At 40.1% G+C, this 18,712-nt stretch overlaps 1 protein-coding gene across 2 annotated transcripts in view; it reads left to right on the top strand.

The window, feature by feature from the left end:
- Window positions 1-17,615, top strand: part of LOC113053620 (neuropilin-2-like) — a 28,901-nt gene extending 11,286 nt beyond the window's left edge. Inside the window, exons 4-10 of one of the 2 annotated variants that reach the window (XM_026218785.1) lie at window positions 2,024-2,101; window positions 3,288-3,431; window positions 5,609-5,874; window positions 5,990-6,086; window positions 7,618-7,650; window positions 13,258-13,320; window positions 15,722-17,615. In XM_026218785.1, coding sequence (XP_026074570.1) covers window positions 2,024-2,101; window positions 3,288-3,431; window positions 5,609-5,874; window positions 5,990-6,086; window positions 7,618-7,650; window positions 13,258-13,320; window positions 15,722-16,026 — 986 coding nt within the window. In that variant the 3' untranslated portion in view covers window positions 16,027-17,615. Of the gene's footprint in view, window positions 1-2,023; window positions 2,102-3,287; window positions 3,432-5,608; window positions 5,875-5,989; window positions 6,087-7,617; window positions 7,651-9,373; window positions 13,002-13,257; window positions 13,321-15,721 lie in introns of those variants that run through there. The other variant, XM_026218787.1, reaches the window with a different exon arrangement.
- The last annotated feature ends 1,097 nt before the right edge of the window (window positions 17,616-18,712 follow it).

Raw genomic sequence — 18,712 nt, 5'->3', positions numbered from 1 at the left:
TTTGATGATAACTTTCACTGTTGTTCTGTTTCATCTGATTTGACTCGTGTTCTCTGTTTGTTACGCCACACAATCTTCCAAACGCACATCAGTCTTTGTTTTCTCTTGTAATGCAGTGTCTGCTCAAGATCTCAGTCAGGCGCAGAAGTACAGCTGGTCTGCCTGCCAGGGGCATAGATTTGCTCCAAGGCTTTCTACATAATTGAACATTTTTTCCGTCTTGCTATGAAAACGCTGAGTCAGAGATTGCCGAGACTCAGAAGGACCCGTGAGAGAGGAAACAGAGCTAACTCTACTCTGTGCTGAATCCAGAGCGTAAAAACAAAGTAATTCTTCAGGGTGAGGAGGATGGACCCCAAAACTAGCCCTTGCTTGTAAATATCTGGTCTGTCTTTGAGACCTGGAAACATTTCATGGCTTTAATGTGTTGTCAGGCTGCGGGGGAAATCTCAGAGGATGCCTAGAGAGCTCTGGGATCCAGATCAATTGGCTGCGTCAATAGAGCTTTGGAGCATATTGGAAATCTATTGCCATGTCTTGCTCTGATCCATAGCTTGAGCTTCAGGTATCAGGAGAAATCAGCAGCATATTTCACATAGAGTGAATAGAAAGTAGTGTAATTTGAAGAGAAATATCAGTTGCCAGTCTTAAAATTTTCTTAAACAATATTGAATATCTTTTATTTAGCAGCACAACTGTTTTGATAATAATAAATAAAATAAATGTGTTTACTGTATTTTTTATTAAGTAAATGCAGTCTTGGTGAGCAAGACTTTTAAAAAAGTTTTACCAACACCAAACATTTGAACGGTGGTGTCTATTAGTCGAGACAGGAGTGTGTCACACTTAATGCATGTGAGACTAAAGAATGAAAGGTATTTTAGGTGAGAGAGAGCGCTCAGTTCCCAGATATCAAGGACTTGCTAGGAAGTTAATTGCATTTATAAAGGGCAGAAAATTAATAGAGTTTAATGTCAGAAGCAGCCAGATGGTGCATCCCTTTCATGTACGCACCCACTTATAGAAATTAATAACATATTAATATTACAGTGGGCCTCTCCTTTTCATGTTGTGCTACATGATTAGTATTACGCCACTCACGTAGTTGCCAATTAAGCTGGGAATTGTTAAGAGTAATGGCATTAATGAGTTTAAGAGCTGACAATCATTACTCATTTACGCCTCGTTGTCTCTAAATCTTCTTTCGCTCGATCCCCCGCGGGGAACGAAAGAGAGATGCAACTGCTGATTCAACATTTTCTGTCATAACAAATGATCACGGCAGAAACCATGCCGGAGCGCTGTTGCAATCGCAGACACTGACGTTTTTGTTGTCGTCTCGCTTGTGTTGTTTTGGCCAAAACTCAACATGAATTCATAGACGAGATATGTGGAGAGAAAGAAGAGAAAAAAGGCTGAAAAGGATGAACTTTTTTGTTGTATATAAAATGAAAGTCAGTGAAAGACAGTGTCAGAGGTGGAAACCTCCTTAAAAGTTTGGTGACTCATGGAAAATAGCTGTGGCAACAGTGGTTTCACATTAAAAGGCATTGTGGGTAACTGGTACGGTAACTGCAGTGGCCTGAGGTGTAATGGAAGTAGTAATGAACCATTTATTCTACCCAATAGCCAGTAAGTAGTTCTCAGATGCTCAGATTTTTTTTTCTAATTGTGGTTTCGCAATATTTCTTTTAATGTAATCACAATGTGTGCATGTGCACATTTTTAATTGACTCAGTCTGTTTCGCGTGTGTCTGGTGGTTGTGGGCACATTTTAGAGGACATATGCTGGTGTGCATGCATGCCTGTGTGCGATCATGTGTGATTATTCTGTTATTTGATATTTAAGGAGTGTTTGCCTGTGTGTGTAAGACTTGCGTATAAATCAGCACTGGTAGAAGTCTTCTCTTCTTTAGAGAACACTAATATTGTCTTACAATGTTTTCCAGTGCACAGTAAATGCCTTTATTCTAATTTATATCTAATATTCTATTTTGTTTTTCTTTTTTTACTTTTGTTTTAGAATCTACCACCATTCCTGACACTGCCACGCCTACCCTCCCTCCTCACGAGGAGACGAATACTGCCCACAGGACACCAGGTAATCAAACAGGGCACCTTACATGAATATATTACTGTCGTGAATGAGATCAGATCTCATTACAGAGTGGAAATCAATCAATTCAATCATATCTATGTGTATTACGAAGACTCAAAACTTAACTAACATGTATTGAGAATATCAAGTATAGCATGTTGTTCTATTCAGTCGTGAGTGTTTAGATAAGCAAGCATTTCAGTATATCACACATGCACACATACACTTTTATTTACAGTACTCTGCAGTGTAATTGCAGCATTATTTTTCCCAGAGCTCTAATAACAGATTGCCGCCCCTCCTTTTGTACACACTTATGTGTTGATGAGTAGAGGCTCGCAGCATGAACACTAACATTATGCTAACTAGCATAGCAGCATGCCTTTGGATGGATGGCTGACGGAGGCCTGCTAAATGCTGAGGCACAGTGCTCCATGTAGATGAGGCTGTGCTGGAGTGTGTCGGTGTCTGCATGTTAAAACAGCATCACCAGGAGCAGAACCAGTCAGTGCATATGCAGTGAGACTGAGATCCTTCACATGCAGTCAGAACACTGGAAACTGTCTGTGAATCTGTGCATATTCACTGAAATGGCAATCTTTCATATGCAATGAGGCTGTAAACTGTCACATATAGTGAAACTGGAATCTGTCACTTACAGTGAGACAGGAATCAGTCAAGTACAGTGATACAATAATCTGTCATATATACTGTAAGGGAATCTGTTGCATAAAATGAGGTAGGAATATCTTATGTGCAATGAAATTGGAATCTGTAACATACAGTGAATCAGGAATCTATTACATGAAGTCAAAAGGCAATCTGTCACATACATCAAGAAACAAATCTGTAAAGATACAGTGAGATGGCAATCTGTGTATGGTAAATTAGACAAATCATATGTTCATACACAGTATAATACGTATATAAAATATACAAGTGCAAAAAATATTTAGTAGGAATATGGAGGCTTCACACCAAGATAATTTTTTCAGAAAGTATAGCAATGATATAAACTGCAGTGGGTAGGTTGAATTCAGTCAGCTGTGCATTTAGACAAATGTGTCTATAGATTTCATGAGACACATACAGTGTCTGTGTTATGTGTGTGTTATGGGAGAGCCTACAGCAGAGTCTGAGGTCAAGGAAAATGAGTATAATCTGGTTTGCTCTCTTTCTCTCTCTCTAGCTCCCACCACTCTCTCGTCTCTGGGTGGTCTGTGTGACTTTGAGCATAGTATGTGTGGATGGACCCACGACCCCATGTCTGATCTGAAGTGGTCTCTGTATAGTTCCTCTAGTCCTAGCCTGGACCTGACATTGGGATCTGACAGTAAGTCCCAAATCTTAATACATTATATTACATAGCATAAAACAAAGAAACAAATATTTACACTAATCTCTTCAAATATGAACATAAACTTTGGGAATCTAGGGATAGCAGTGGGAATATAGGGAATCTTGAGAAGACAAGTGTGCTTGTCTAGTAAGAATTGTTGAGAAAATAAACTGGGACAGTGGTAGAAGGTGCTGGTGGTGACTTACTGTGAAAACACTGCACGAAAGATGCTTTCAGACCTTCCTTTGCCCTTGTCCTCTTTAGCAATACTAGCAATTACACGCACACACGCACATGTTCTTACCTATCATATTCCATCCATCCGTCTCATTACAGGTGTGTAATTAATGTGATCAGCATCTGGCACTCTCTGTCCATCCTCACTCTTCCTCTTGTGCATTCCTTCATGTCCCTTACCTTTATCAACCCCGCTTGAATTTTTTTTTTGAGTGCTTCACGGAGCACACACACACACACACACACACACACACACAAATGTACAGTTATCCATGTATCCCCCATGAATTCTTGGAGAACTCTGCCTAGTGAGGCTGTTAAAACAATCTTTGCTGTTTTTCACATGTCAGGTTTTAAAGAGAGATCCAGGAGTCAAATGAAAAAAATCCCCTCCTGTTTTAACCATTCCCAAATTAAGAGCACCCCCAAGCCCAAGACCTTCTCTTGTGTTTCTTCCATCTCTTTTACACCAGATGTGTCACTTCACATTTCTTACCTTCTCCAAACAAACTGTGTAGAGTACATCATCTGGGGCCAAAAAGTAACCTTCTCCATTGATTGTATTCTCTATTGAAGTGTCAGAGTGTATTGTCATATGTATATATATACATAAATGTATATGTTTTTATATATAAACATATACATATATGTATATATACATATATATATATATATATATATATATATATCCAAATTGTATATTATTAGAGTTGATGTTTTGTATAGAAGCCTGTAAAAAAATTATATTAACTAATATTGTGAGATATAAAATCACAATTAAGAGATAAAAAGTCACAATTGTATGTTAAAACTTGTTATAAGGTTTTTTTTTTTTTTTGTTGTTTTTTTTGCATACTTGTGGAGTATGTTGCTGGCTTCACTTCCCAGCATCCCTGGACAAAAACTGCTCAACTCATTCACTTTATAGCACAGCTCAATTCAATAAAACTTCACATTCAGCTGTGTAGAGTCTATGGCTCCTGGAGCAGCACTCCAGAGTGTTTATACCCCAGCGTTTAAACCAGGAAACAGAAAACCAGAGGTCCAGAAAGGGTTAATACACAGTCAGCCTAATTATCTCTAGATGTAGAAGGTTCCACTTAAAATCAGTAAACCCAGAAGCACCTTTCCCTGCCCTCTGGTTACTTTACAGGCACATCAACCTAAGCTAAATAGTCTCCAAGCTATGATGAACTTTCCCTGTAAAAGGGTAATTAATTTTCTTATATGGATACCCAAGATCAAACAGAGGAAACTCTTAGGCATTAATTAAAAGCATAATCTGTTTAGTCATCTCATTCAGGAGGACCAGCGACTGCCTGATCTGATCTCTGATTTCAGTGCTTTATTTTAAATATATTTGGGATGATAAATGTGTCAAAGTAGGGCGAACGTAAAGAAACGACTACGCCATTTCTCTGTACATCAGTGGAAGGTAGTAGAATAGCTGAGGCAGGGTGGGTAATGATGATAATTTTTGGTGCCATGCTGTCCAGTCAGATCACTCACAAAGTGTTTCCCAGCCTCCTCTCTGATCATCGCTTTCCGCTCTTCCGCTCTTCTCCCGTTCCTTTTTCTTCCACTTTACTGAGATGTCCACATTGGGATGTGACAGAGATTGTGTTGTAAGGACTCTTTCCTCTGGACACATTGTAAATCAATTATTTATCACTTTGCAAGCATAAAGACATACCAGAATGTTCAATGCAATGTAACAGTGAGAAAGAAACAGAAAAAGGGAGAATTAAAAATTGGCTTGATCAGTGACTTCCTAATGTTCCTGGATCTACATCCTGGTTGATTAAGGGTTAAAGTTTTGGTTTAGGGTAATGGTTAGTGTTGGAGAGTTAGGAACATGCGTCTTTGACAGCAGTGTTGTTCCAGGACCAACAAAAGATGTTTAGCATCACCATTTGTCTCTTGTTTTTCTACAGATTTTGGAAATTTCCTGTATGTGGAGGCGAGTCCTAAGTCAGAGCCCCAGCGTGCGCGGCTAATGAGTCCGTCCGTGGGACCCGAGCGCCGTCCCGTCTGTCTGCTCTTCTACTACCAGCTGCAGGGTGAAGGTCAGGACAGCCTCCGTGTGCTGCTTCGGGACGATGACCAGGAGGAGACGCTGCTCTGGGCGCTGAAAGGAGATCAGGGGCCCATGTGGAGGGAAGGACGCACCATCCTGCCTCAGTCTCCTAAAGAATATCAGGTATGACAGTTTATATAAAGGTAGAAAATGACTTGAGAGTAAGACAGGATGAACTGATACCAGCCGATCTGAATGTTGGTCCTTAATTCTATTTCTTTTCTCTTTAATTTGTAAGGTTGTCATCGAGGGCTTCTTCGAGCATGGCAGTCGAGGGCACATCTGGGTCGACAATATCCATATGAGCTCCAGCATGGAGCTCGAGCAGTGTACACGTAAGTATTAACATCTGGTCTTTCCTTCTTGTTTTTCTTTCACTGTCACCCGCCATATTTGTCTCCAGGGACCAAATTAGCATCTGCCAAGCACCAAATGCAAGTAAAATTTGCTTTGACAAGTAAAAAAAAAAAGAAAAAAAAAAAAAGCTGTTATATCAATAAATTATAAAATTAAATGAAATAAAAAAAAATGTATACCTGGAAAAAACATAATTAAAAAAAAGTAATAATAATTTTATTTATATGCTTACATTATTGTTTTTGAATAGAAATATAGAAAATATTGTTTTTGGCCACTAAAAATATTTATAGATTTTAAGAAGAAAAAAAAGTTCATACTTATTTCGAAATTTACAAAAAACTTCATTTTGTTCCTTGCATGTCACCTAATGATCCATTCTGCTTTCCATGCCCACCCTACTCTTCCTATTCACAAAAAAAATTCACATGGAAAGTGTTTTTAAAGTGCTCAGCTCGCACAAAAACTAGCTGAAAACTAGGCCGCACTCACCCTGTGGGCTCTGATCCCAATCTATGTTTCATTAGTTTCGTTTCCTTCTTCTCTTTTATTTGTAAACAGAGCTTTCCAGAGCCATGCCAGGGAATAACCAGGCAGGCCTGCTCTCGACGGTGCAGCTGTTCACAAACACAGAACAGACATTAATGTCGAACAAAACTACAAAGCCAGTCACACACAATGCTGGTGAAGGTTATTTACTGAGCAAAACATTGCTGTTCCCTCTGAGGATGCCATTACTTATTATATTTAAACTATGATCAGCAAAAGTAGGATTAGTTATGAATCAAAATTGATGTGAGGTCTCACAAACACTTTCATCCAGTTGCTCATGTACACATTTCTGCCACAGGCCCCCAGCTTTGGGACTGCTCTTATTAATAAAAGCTGTTCGATGTATATGCGCCAGCCCCGCATAGCTGCCAAATCTGTCCCGTCTCTCTGCAGAGTTTCTTTTTAAAGCGACTGCATTCCAAACATTCTTTCTCCGGCATTCTGAGTGTGTTCACAGCACAGTTCGCCAAATGACACCCGTTCTCCTCCCTTCTTCACTTTTTATCTATTTTCTGTTTCTCCTTAACCTTTGTTTGTAATTACAAACCCCTCTACAAGACACAAGTCTTTATGATGAGCAAAAGGGTTTCTGGGGAGTTGTGTTAATCATTTTACATATGTAGTCAAAGGGGCTGTAAGCGTTTTTTAATGAATGTCACGCAGGAAATGTTCCTACATGTCAGTTATCACTCAAATAGGAGTCTTGGGATATCAGGATGTATTCAGACTGCTGAAAGGTTGGATTTTGGAGAGTTAGTGAAATGGTTAGCATCGCTCACAGCACCTCAGAATTCATTTGGTCAAGGAATTGGAGCTTCAGAGTAATTTATTCATATGATATTAACCATACTCAGTCACATGTGTCAGAATTCTATCTGCGCCATTGTTATATATGTGGATATATTTCATTTGTGCCAGTTTCTTTAACTAAATCTTACTTTTTTTCTCTCATTTCAGAACCCTTTGCTGCATTCCCCCCTGAAATGACTGGTGAGTTTTCTAGCATATTGTCATTTCCTGTGCCAATGTTTGTGCTTCCTGCTTGTTGCCTAGCAGCTTGCATCACCTGAAGGGCTTTTGAGAATCATTGTACTTTTGGTTGAGCGTCACACCAGCAGCGCACAGAGATTCTGTAGAGACTTTTTCCAATCCCACAACAAAGTTGAAGTGAAGTGAGATTCAGCACCAGTGCAGTTTATGTGTTTATTTGTGCATTTCAGTGACGTTGGTGTCTTTATATCAAATCATTGCTGTCATCATTATTGTCCTCACCGTTATTATTTATTATTATTATTATTATTGGATATTTGGAGCATGGGCTATATCCCAGCATGCATCTGCAGCCCCACATCACATGCTGTGTTATATGGTGTCGATGTCATGCCTAAACGTCATCAAATGTGGCCGTGGATTCAGTTGGCATGTATGTCTACCCCTGAGATTTCATTATGATTTCTCACCAAATTCTATAATATTAATAATAATAATAATCATTTTATATTGCATCTTAATTATATAAATTGCTATTCAAGGTGCTTCACAGATCAGAATGTAAAATGAAAAATAAAATAGACACATCATCTGAATTTTTTGAATCTTCTGAGACAAAGTTGATACAAAACATCAATGAGAACTCTTTAAAACTATTTCAGCCTCCTGAACTATGATATCATTCCTCTTGGGTGACATCGCACTGTTGTTCTTCGTCAAATTTTAAACTATCAACTAAATACATGCATACATAAGTTTATATTCTAACAATTGTTAAAGACTGTAATGAGAACAGCAAAACTCTGATATCGACGGTACACATCAAATGTGTGAGCATAGCATTGGTGGTGTGTTTGAGCTACTGAGCTGCTATGGATGTCATGTTTATTCCCCAACAGCTGTATGATTGCAGTTAATCAGAATCAGCTGCAGTGGAATAATCCTCATGCACTCCATTTTAAATGATTGTGGAGCACACAAGCCCACTAATAACATATTTCTTTAGTAACTACCTTCCTTTTTTTTTAACTGAAGTGGAAATGATTCCCAGTGTAAGTAGATTCATTTTCCCATAGCATTCAGAATTCCTAGATTGCATGCGTTCTTATGTATAGATGAGAGAAAGAAGAAATGGAGGGAATAGAAAGAGTGATTGGTGGAGGTATGTGTGTGTGTACACACATGTGTGATGGGTAAGCAGTTTTCCTGCACTGCTGGGTTGAGTTCATGGAAGACTTTGGCTTGAGGCAGATGAAGCTGGCACAGATCCATGCATGCAAGAAAACAGAACTTTCCCTCAGAAAGAAAAACTACTGAGCACACACACACACATAAACTCACACAAACACACAGTCGCCAGTTTACTGCATTACAAAAGAATGACATAAGCCGTATCTTATGACACTATATGCTTTTATGAACTTTGCATTTGGTTGCATATGAAATTAGGCGCAGATTCCACATAGAATTAGCACAACCTATCTGAGATGTATTATCTGTTCACAAACAATAAAACATGTCTTCACTCTAAAATCAGTTGGAACAGTTATCAAGCACCCGCGGACAGGCGACGTGCATGTGCATTTGCGTGTCTGTGTTTGTTTTGTTTGTATGCAGCACCAAATCAGAGCAAAATCATTCACATACAATCCAAGATGGCTTGAAGCTATGCAGTATGCATGCCTCTCTACCCCAAGCCAACTCTTCTGTGTCTCTCCACCAGGGGGAGCCTCACCTGGCTGGAGCGACCCCACTGTTGACACCACAGTGTCCCTGCAGCCCATGCCCACCTACTGGTATTACCTAATAGCCGGAGGTGGTGCCATTTTCCTCCTGGGCTGCGTCACGTTGGTCATGGTGCTGTGCTGCCATCGCTACCACCTGGCGACCAAGAAGAGTCAGCACTCTGTGTCTTACCAGAGCACGTTCACGGGACAGTACACAGGCAGCGGCCCCAGGGGTCTCTCCGGACCTGGGATGGAGCCGATGCTAACGATTAGGTTAGAAAAGCAAGAACCCTGCTCCCAGTGTTGAGATGACACCAATGAACAACTTACTTCCGCTGTTTCAAGAGGACATCTAGGTAGTGTCCTTTAAAGTCTAGGATAAGGTAAAGAAGATGTAGACAAGTGCAAGCACCAGAGTTGACGCGTTTTCTGTGACTCTTATGTGGAGCTCCAGTGCAGTGAAGGAGAAGATCTGCTGTGCCGAATGCACATCCTGCCAAAATCCTGACTGGCAGGGACCCCTTTTCCCCTTCTGTCTCTCTCTCTCTATCTCTCTCTCTGTGTGGACGGGAACCTTACTGTGAAAAGCTCTAATCTCCTGTTCATGACCAATCCTATTGTACAGTCAAGAGAACTCAGCAGCATTGCCAAACTCTGAGGAGAGCCTGCAAACAGCGGCGGGAGGAAGGCATTGGTGCAAAAAAGGAAAACCAGGAAACTTTTCCTTGCATGTGAGCAGCATCTCGTGCACATAGGAAAGCTTTGAGGCTTGAGGAGTTTGACAAGAAGTTTAAAAGAGACAAAAGCATGAACGTTGGACACTCTAGCACACATGTTCTTGCTAGAGAATCTGTCTCTTCACAGGATGTGCGTGGAAGGGTTAGGTACCATGGAATGTACTGAATTGTTAAAATCTTGGTACCTCTGCAAAGTTATGAGGTCTGGTCCTTTTATTTTTCTTTAAGAGCTTGAGCAGAGCAATGGATTCGGTCCGTTCCAGTGATCTGTTTGGTCTCCTTTGACTATTGAATGAAGCTTCTTAAAAGCATTTTGAAGGCTTTTTTTTTTCTTTTTTTTCTGAGAGTTCATTTTGAGTATCTGTCAATATGTGTCTATATATAAACTCTTCTTTTCTGAAAGTCACTGGGGCTTTGGCACTCACAGTATGTCTGAAGTGATACAGTATGTTTTTTGCCTATATGCAAAGGTCACATGACCCCGCCTTAGGTCGCTTCATTGGCATTGGGCTAGTTCAAGCCGATCACTGTTCTTATTTATTATTTAATCCTTTCGTATTCACACTCAGCCGAAGTGAACCGAAGTGCACATGCAGCTTACTGATGCGCTGACTTTATTTTTATAGCTAATGCTAAAGCAGTGTGTATTTGTGTGTTGTTTCCCCAGAGATTTTGATTAAACATAGTCTTGTAAAAGAGCAGAAGCGGAGAGCTTTGTAAATCTGCCAAATGTCAGACGGTGCAAGAGCGCTTCGCTAGCTGATTTTGCTTCAGGGAGCCAGTTGGCACATTAGCATGGTAGTTGGAGCCCATTTCCAAGTCCACCTTCTATAGTGTCACTCAGTACACCTGCTGATGTCTTACTGAATTACTAACCAACCTCTTATCTGTATTTTTTTGGGAAGCTTTCTGCAAATCTATCAGTCGAATTAGCAGACAGTGAAAAATATAAACAGCATTTTGTTTTATTAGCATTATTTGCATATGACAATCTTGTTGCAGATGTGTGTTTATTTATCATTTAACATATCAAAACATATTATATATATGCAGGAGAAAGTTTTAAAATGCACTTCTAAATCATTTTCTCTGTATCATTTTGCGAGTATTTGCTTAATCTCTTTCGTGTGCCACTTGAAACGTAGCAGTATACCTCTGAAAAGAATACCATGCTATGGTCTGCGATGTTTTGTCCAAGTACATAGTGTTCAGTGTTCTCTTCTGTGCTAAACAAACACAAAAAAATAGGTACCATCAGAGCTCAGGGTGGAAATTACCCCAACAAAACATTTTCCTCTGTACACACAAAGAATCTGAGGCTTCATCCATTACTAAAAGCATCTGTCAGGCGGGCACGTCAAATTTTGGCTTCATCTGAAGCAACTGGGATGAAAGGAGAAAGTAAATCCTGATATCTTGTTATGCCCTGTATCTGGCAATAGGTGAAAATAATCCCCCATCACGGACGGGCTGGCTCTTTTTCACTCGTTTATTTGTTCTTCGCGAAAGAATGTGTGGGGAGATGGAAGGCGAGATCAAAGAAAACCCGGTTCTAAATATAGACCTCCTCTGCAAAATCCAGGGTCTGAAGGGGTTTGTTTAAAACACAAAAGCACATGAAAGATCCTCATAGACAGCATGAGAGACCACCTGACCTGGCAGACCCATTGTAGAGCATTGTCTCCTCTTTACCGACATAATCCTCTATAGAGTAAAGTGTATTCTGGGGAGATGGGACACATGGCAGCTTTCATACTAGACATAAATTCAGCTCAATTTTGAGTCATGTCTTCTCTGTTGCACTGCCATATTTTGCAATGTCTTGCTTTTTAAAGGCAGAATTTGTGATATGCAACACATTTCTATGAGTTTCTGTGCCCCCCAGTTGAATGTATATTAACACCAGTGTCAGATTTGCCTGTCTTGTCTTGTCTTGAGCAATTATATCATTTAACTTCTTGCTTTTGACATTTGTTTTGAGCAAGGTGCATTTTTCTGAAAAGTCCTGGTTGTTCATATGCCTGTATGATTAGTGTATGAATTTATATCATGCTTTTAAACAGTCGTGATCCTGTATTTCTTTTTTTTTTTTTTTTTTTTTGTCTATATTAATTAATTTAATTTCATTCTCAGTTTTTCTCTTTACTATTTAATCTGAGTTGCTTATAAATGACTTCAGTTGATCATGAAATGTTTTTAAATCTACTGCGGCTGAGACTTCATTTGAATTTTCATTAGGTAATGGACCAGATTACGTTTTATTAAGCCCATTGTATGCATTCTTGCTGGGAGGTTTTTTTTTTTGTTGTTGTTGTTTTTATCTGTCTTTGCTGTGTCTCAAAATATATTAATGAGCAAAAGCCCTCAAAAGGGGCCCCATATGATGCCAAGAGTCTGTCTCTGATAGTACCTGCACAAAACAGCATATGCTTTCACCCCTCCTCAGAGACAGAGACCGGAAAAGGCAGTAGACGTGAAGTGTCTGTCTGGAGAAACTGAATTTGAATGTGCAAAAAAATCCAGGTTGTAAGATGTATATGTTTTGCATAAAAAAGTGAAATATTCCATCTAGAGAATTTGAACTTGATTTAAACAGTTTGTCTATTGAGTTATTTAATCATGTTTACTGAACATGGCTTTTGGATGTTCATTATGTCGACATAATGCTTAATTTGCATCAGTTAGATACAAGTTCTGATGGGTTTGTGGTTGTGTGCACTTTTTTGTCCCTTGCCATCTATATAAGCTTTTTCGTTTCTCTTTACAACAGCATTTCAGCCTGTTCAGATACATACAGTATGGGGTATATTTTAGCTTGTTGAATTTTGTGGTCTTGGAAATGTTGTATGGAATGTTACAATAAAATGATATTTTTCTACAAACTGCAGCCAAAGTGGTTTGTACCCTTTTTGTGGCTATTTAATGATGAATAAAATATGCCTCCATAGCTCCAGTTGTTTGTAACCAAGTCTGTGTGATCACCACTGGGCAGTTTTTGATGGCCATTTTGTGCTCTCACATCATACTGGTGTTTTTGGCTCCTTGAAAAATAATGTTCTTTAGTTTGAATATACCAAAGAGCTTTATTTGTATACTCATTTTGACACTGAGTTTCATTTGGGTTGTGTTTGTCTTCCAAACAGAACGAAGACCCGAAGTCCTTGGAAATAATCGTTTATTCAATGGCAGAGAGCATATTGGTCAAGGTAAATCTATTCATCAACCTTCATGCATGCATTGACTGGTGTATTTTAATAATGTAGCAGAAATGAGTCGAACCAGACAAATCAAAGAGTCTATCAGAGCTGTGTGCATTGAAACGAGAGCCGAACTCCTCAGGAAGTCATAAATCAGTTCTAGTGCCACAAGAACCAAGCAAGATAACCAACCAACCAACTTGTTCACACAACAGCTTTCAACATTAACACCAATAGAACAATTATTAACAATTTTAATTCGAAGAAGAGATTGTCAAATTTATTGTTCGTGATTGAAATGCAACGCTGGACATCACATGTAAACCCAGGAGATCAAGTTAAATACTTGCATTGACTTCCCCCCACCCAGAAGAACCAGACTGAAATTCCTAAGGGGGAAGGGCTTTAAACCTTTGTCTTCACAGAAAAGTCCTTTGCCAGAGAATGGCAAAGAAACCCTTTTTATACATTATATATGGACCAGAATGAACTCAAAAAAAACTTATGAATGAATCATTCCATTGCTTAACTCCATATTCATTTACGTGTAACCCACACATTTGACTATCATGTATAATCACTTATTGTGTATGTCTTTTGATAACTATAGGATACCTAGTCATGTCTAGTATTGAAATAATCGCATTTTCTTGCTTGATATTGTCCTGACAATCATTTATTTGTAAAATATATCATAATCATGTTATAAGAATCATGTCCAAAATTAGACCCTGTGAGGCAAGAACCACATGCTTGGTAAGATAAACAAATGATTTATGATACCCACCCCAAGAACATATCTGATTGGTCAAGGCAACATTTGAGGGGTGGCCAACAGGAAAGTTTAAATACTTTGGATACGATTAAATTTTTGCTTTTAGTTCTAGTCTAGCTGCTGCTATTAGCCATGTCGGCTTTTAGTCTAGCATTGCTTGTGCTATCAGTCATGCAGGCTTTTAGTCTGCTTTTAGTTCCAGCCTTGCTCGTGCTATCAGTCATGCCTGCTCTTAGCTTTTAGCTTGTAGCTTTGCTACCTAGCTTTAGCTATAAGCATCTAGCCATGCGGTTAGTCGTCATTGTTCTTTGAGCGCGGTTCCAGCGTGCCTGCCTACTGCTTCTATGCCACAATGAGAAGGAACACAACCTAGTCTCGTCAAACTTTATTTCTTTTCTTTTCCGTTTGAGAGTTTCGTGTTCTGAGTTAAGTTTTGTAACGTCGACCTCGTCTGCGCGTTTGAACTCCGACCAGCCACACAACTCCAGCTTCAGCCAACGCCCAAGCACGGGCTCCCCAAGACGTCACTTCAGCCAACTGAACTTCCAGCCAATCAGCGACACCGGGAAACCCCTTTCAACTGGAGTCCCTTTCACAGCAAACGAAGGCAACGTATTCCCAGATATTTGTTGTGCTGGTGTATCTAATATAATTTTAACCCCATTGAGGAACTCAATGCGAGCGCTAATTACGTGATTGATGGTTGTTCATGTCTATGCAATTTAACGTATTGCTGTTAACTTGGGATTCCATATTTCCATTCTCTTAAACTCATCTTTCCCTAACTTTCGACCTTCCTGCAACTTGTGTGAATGTGTGTGTGCGTGCGTTTATGTGTTAGATTAGTTTATATGTCTTAGATTTATCTAATAAAGCCTTATTCATATTGAAAAGAGAAGTATCTTGTGTTTTGTGCTTACAAGTTAATGTCTTAAACTGCCGATCTTGTTACTGTGCTAATTGATAGTGTTTTCACTATAGTTTGGATATTAGTATCCAGCGCAGATTTGATGTTAAACGGCTCGTTCACTGAACCGCAGGGCGTCTCCGTGAACAGCCGTGAAACAGTGATTCTGTTCAAATTCCCTTTAAAATCTTAAATGATTCCCTTTGAGCTAAATTGACCTGTTTCCCTTACAATAATAAACACAAAGGGGGACTGAAACAGAAAGTACACAAGCACACAAATGTGGACATGAATGCCTAGCCAATACATTATAAGCGCACAGTCCCTTTATTATTCGGCCAGGAACAAATTTCATTACTCAGGCGATAGAGTTACCTTCAGATATCTGTGCCATAACAGAATGTAATATTATTCATGTAGTGGGACATATACAAGAATACAGCGCACTCAGCAAGATTCACTTCAAACTTTCTAGAAAGCAATTGCTTTGCCATGATAGCAGCTGATTGAAAAGAGAAAACTGACTACAAGAATACTATACCACCTACTATTGCATCAATCATTCTGACTTTTGAAACAACAGTGCAATACATGTTTTATTTATCAGTATTTTATACAGACATTCGTTTTGTTTTCAGTGTACTTGCATTCAATAACTATGCAATAACTGAAAAACATTCTATTAGAGCACAATATAAAATTGATTGTTTTGTCTCTCCTGTTTCCAGGGTTCCCGTTCCCTGCCTGGACCACACCCAACCCCCCACAGGAACCTCCAGTGACGCGCATTTCAGAGAAAGACAACGCCTGGCTGTACACCCTTGATCCCATCCTGGTCACCATCATCGTCATGAGCTCCCTGGGCGTTCTGTTGGGAGCGGTTTGCGCCGGGCTTCTTCTCTACTGCACATGCTCCTACAATGGCCTATCATCTCGCAGCACCACCACACTGGAGAACTACAACTTCGAGCTGTACGATGGCATCAAGCACAAGGTGAAGATCAACCAGCAGCGCTGCTGCTCCGAGGCCTGACGGCAGCCAATCAGGAGAGGTGCTCTTTCCGCTCGTGAACTGGGTGCTGGCCTGATCCAAAACTGTGAATGGACTCCATGTCGCTAATATAGGGCTGATCTCTGACTGGGATTGTTACAGGATCACTGGGAGCATAGAGGCTTCCTGCTGACAGCTCAATGGGAGTGAATAGTGATCAACACATATCAACCTAATGACTCTCCCCCCTTCAAAAAAGAAAATAACTTCAAACAAATGTATATTGCTATAGATTTGTAAAGAAAATGCAATCTAATAATGCTTGATGGAAGTTAGAGAGAGGCACTAGAAGACAGACTGCTTGTGAAATTTCGGCCTCCATTGTGTGAAAGCTGTGGCCTAGAATATTGTGGACATTTGCTTTAGTTTAGACTTGTGTCTCTTTGCTGACCCACTTAAGTTCCCATTCCCATCTTTGCCACTTTTCACAATCGTTTTGAACCGTCAATGCCTCTTATAAAGGTTTTATACTTCAGTTCAGTCATTTTGTAGCATAATGTTTTTGTTGTGGCTATTAGACAGCGGAAAAGAAAACATGCTGTATTACATTCTGAAAAATCCTTTTAGATTAAAGTATTATGATTTTTTTTGTTTTTGTTTTTTTACTGTTTGATTTCCAAGCATAGCGTTGAAGACTCTGTGCGGACAGTTCAAACTAATTCATCGCAACCTATGGATTGCTAAGGATTCAGAGCCACTGAGCTAAAGAGTGTTGAGAGAGTGGAAAGAGAGAGAGCATCTTCAGTTCTCTCCTCCTCTCTTTACTCTATTCTTGAAGTAACAAAGACTCGAGCTGGCAGAGCGACTATGGTGAAGGAACTGAAGAATCCCCAGGCCACTTTCATGTACAAACAATCGAGCCTTAAGCAAACTGTTTTGGAGGAGAGCCATTTTGAAACACCAGTCCTTGGGTTTGAAGCCACTGGGGCCTCGGAGGGGTCAGGCCTTGAGCTTGCTTTCTTTCATTTCACCTGTCTGTTTACTTCATGGTTTATTTTGGGTTGCTGAAAATGAAGGCTGACAAGACCAGGTTTGGTGCAAGACTGAGAAAAGGGTGAGAATTTCACAGAACGTTTCACCTCAAGGTGAAGAGAGTGAGAGAACGAGTGCGCACATGGGGGAAGTGTGTGTAAATGTCTTTATTGTACCTCAGACTGGCCTCTCGCTCCCCAGAGCCACACTGCGAGTTCTGTTGACTTGTGGGTAAGCGAGGGGGGTGGAGGGGCTCGTCTTCTTAAGGAGTGCGGAAAGCAGCCGGAGACCGGGATTGTTCAGTTGTTGGGAGACAGAGTGATGAAGAGGGAGAGATTGTGTGTATTCAGTTCAGTTTTCATTGGACTCTGTTGACTCTTTTCCAAGTGCCTTGGAGCTCTGGCCTGTTTTGGCTTTGCTGCAGAGCTGTGATAGTATTACCTCGACTGTCTGGGACAGGAGGCCAACACCAAAAGACATGGAGATCCCGGCACTGGTCAGAACATTCAAAAATTGTTATTTGTAGACTTTGTACAGGAAAAAAAAATGCTTTTTTATTGTTATTATTATTATTATTTAATAAAGTATGATTAACGATACTTATGACTGCTGTGAATTTTTTGATATATATATATAGTGAAAAGTGACAAAAAAAGTGACGTGAGATTCAGCCAAGTATGGTGACCCATACTCAGAATTTGTGCTCTGCATTTAACCCATCCGAAGTGCACACACACAGAGCAGTGAACACACACACACACACACCTGGAGCAGTGGGCAGCCATTTATGCTGCGGCGCCCGGGGAGCAGTTGGGGGTTCGATGCCTTGCTCAAGGGCACCTAAGTCTTGGTATTGAAAGTGGAGAGAGAACAGACGATCCATTGAAATCAGTTTGCAATCTTAATTCAGTGTCACAACCTCGCTGTGTTGAAGGGAGGCAGACGAGAGGTGAGCACCACTGTCTCCAAAACACTGTTAGTTTCAGACTAGACCACACACGAACCAACCTACATAACCTCCATTCATGGACACAATTTCAGAAGTAAAATATATCATTAAATATATCACGTGATCTTGTATTTCACTTTAAACATTAACATAGCAAATAATTAACACACACAGAGAAACAGCATCACACCACATGAATAAGATATTCAGCTTTGCATACATTCAAAACTATCATTGTAGAGTGGCTCGCTGGGCATCACGGCGTAGCAGTGGTCTCTGTCTCCGTCTAAACCCAGATCCCTGCAGATACAAGGGCACATTTGTTTGTTTCCTGTTTGAAGTTGACTTGACTAATGGTCCATGTGCATAATTATTTTTTTCTGAATCCTGACAGCCCCGACCAAGTAATATCATGAAGTGTCAGCTATGTGGCTTATTCAGGAATGTGCCGTCATGTGGATGTCTGCTATCGTTCCTCATTAACAGCGACGCCATGTCTGAGAAGTGCAATTCACCAACAATTAAGAAGGAGAGAGGGGAACAGAATGGAAAATTTGTCAGTGATCATGGCTGAAGTCTTGCTGACTCTGTCTTGTGGTTTCTCTGATAATAGTTGAGAAGGCCTTGAATCGGACTCCCAAGAGCTAGTGTTACTGGGTGGGATTGCTTCCCTCTGCTATTTTATGTGTCTTTCTAGAAAGAAAAGTTGTCTTGGGCCGACACTCTCACATTGGGCTCTGTTTAAAC

This window comes from Carassius auratus, chromosome 34 (assembly GCF_003368295.1).
Source record: "Carassius auratus strain Wakin chromosome 34, ASM336829v1, whole genome shotgun sequence".
Taxonomy (NCBI): Eukaryota; Metazoa; Chordata; class Actinopteri; order Cypriniformes; family Cyprinidae; genus Carassius; species Carassius auratus.
The sequence above is the reverse complement of the archived record's forward strand: the minus strand, read 5'-3'. Positions and strand labels throughout refer to the sequence as shown.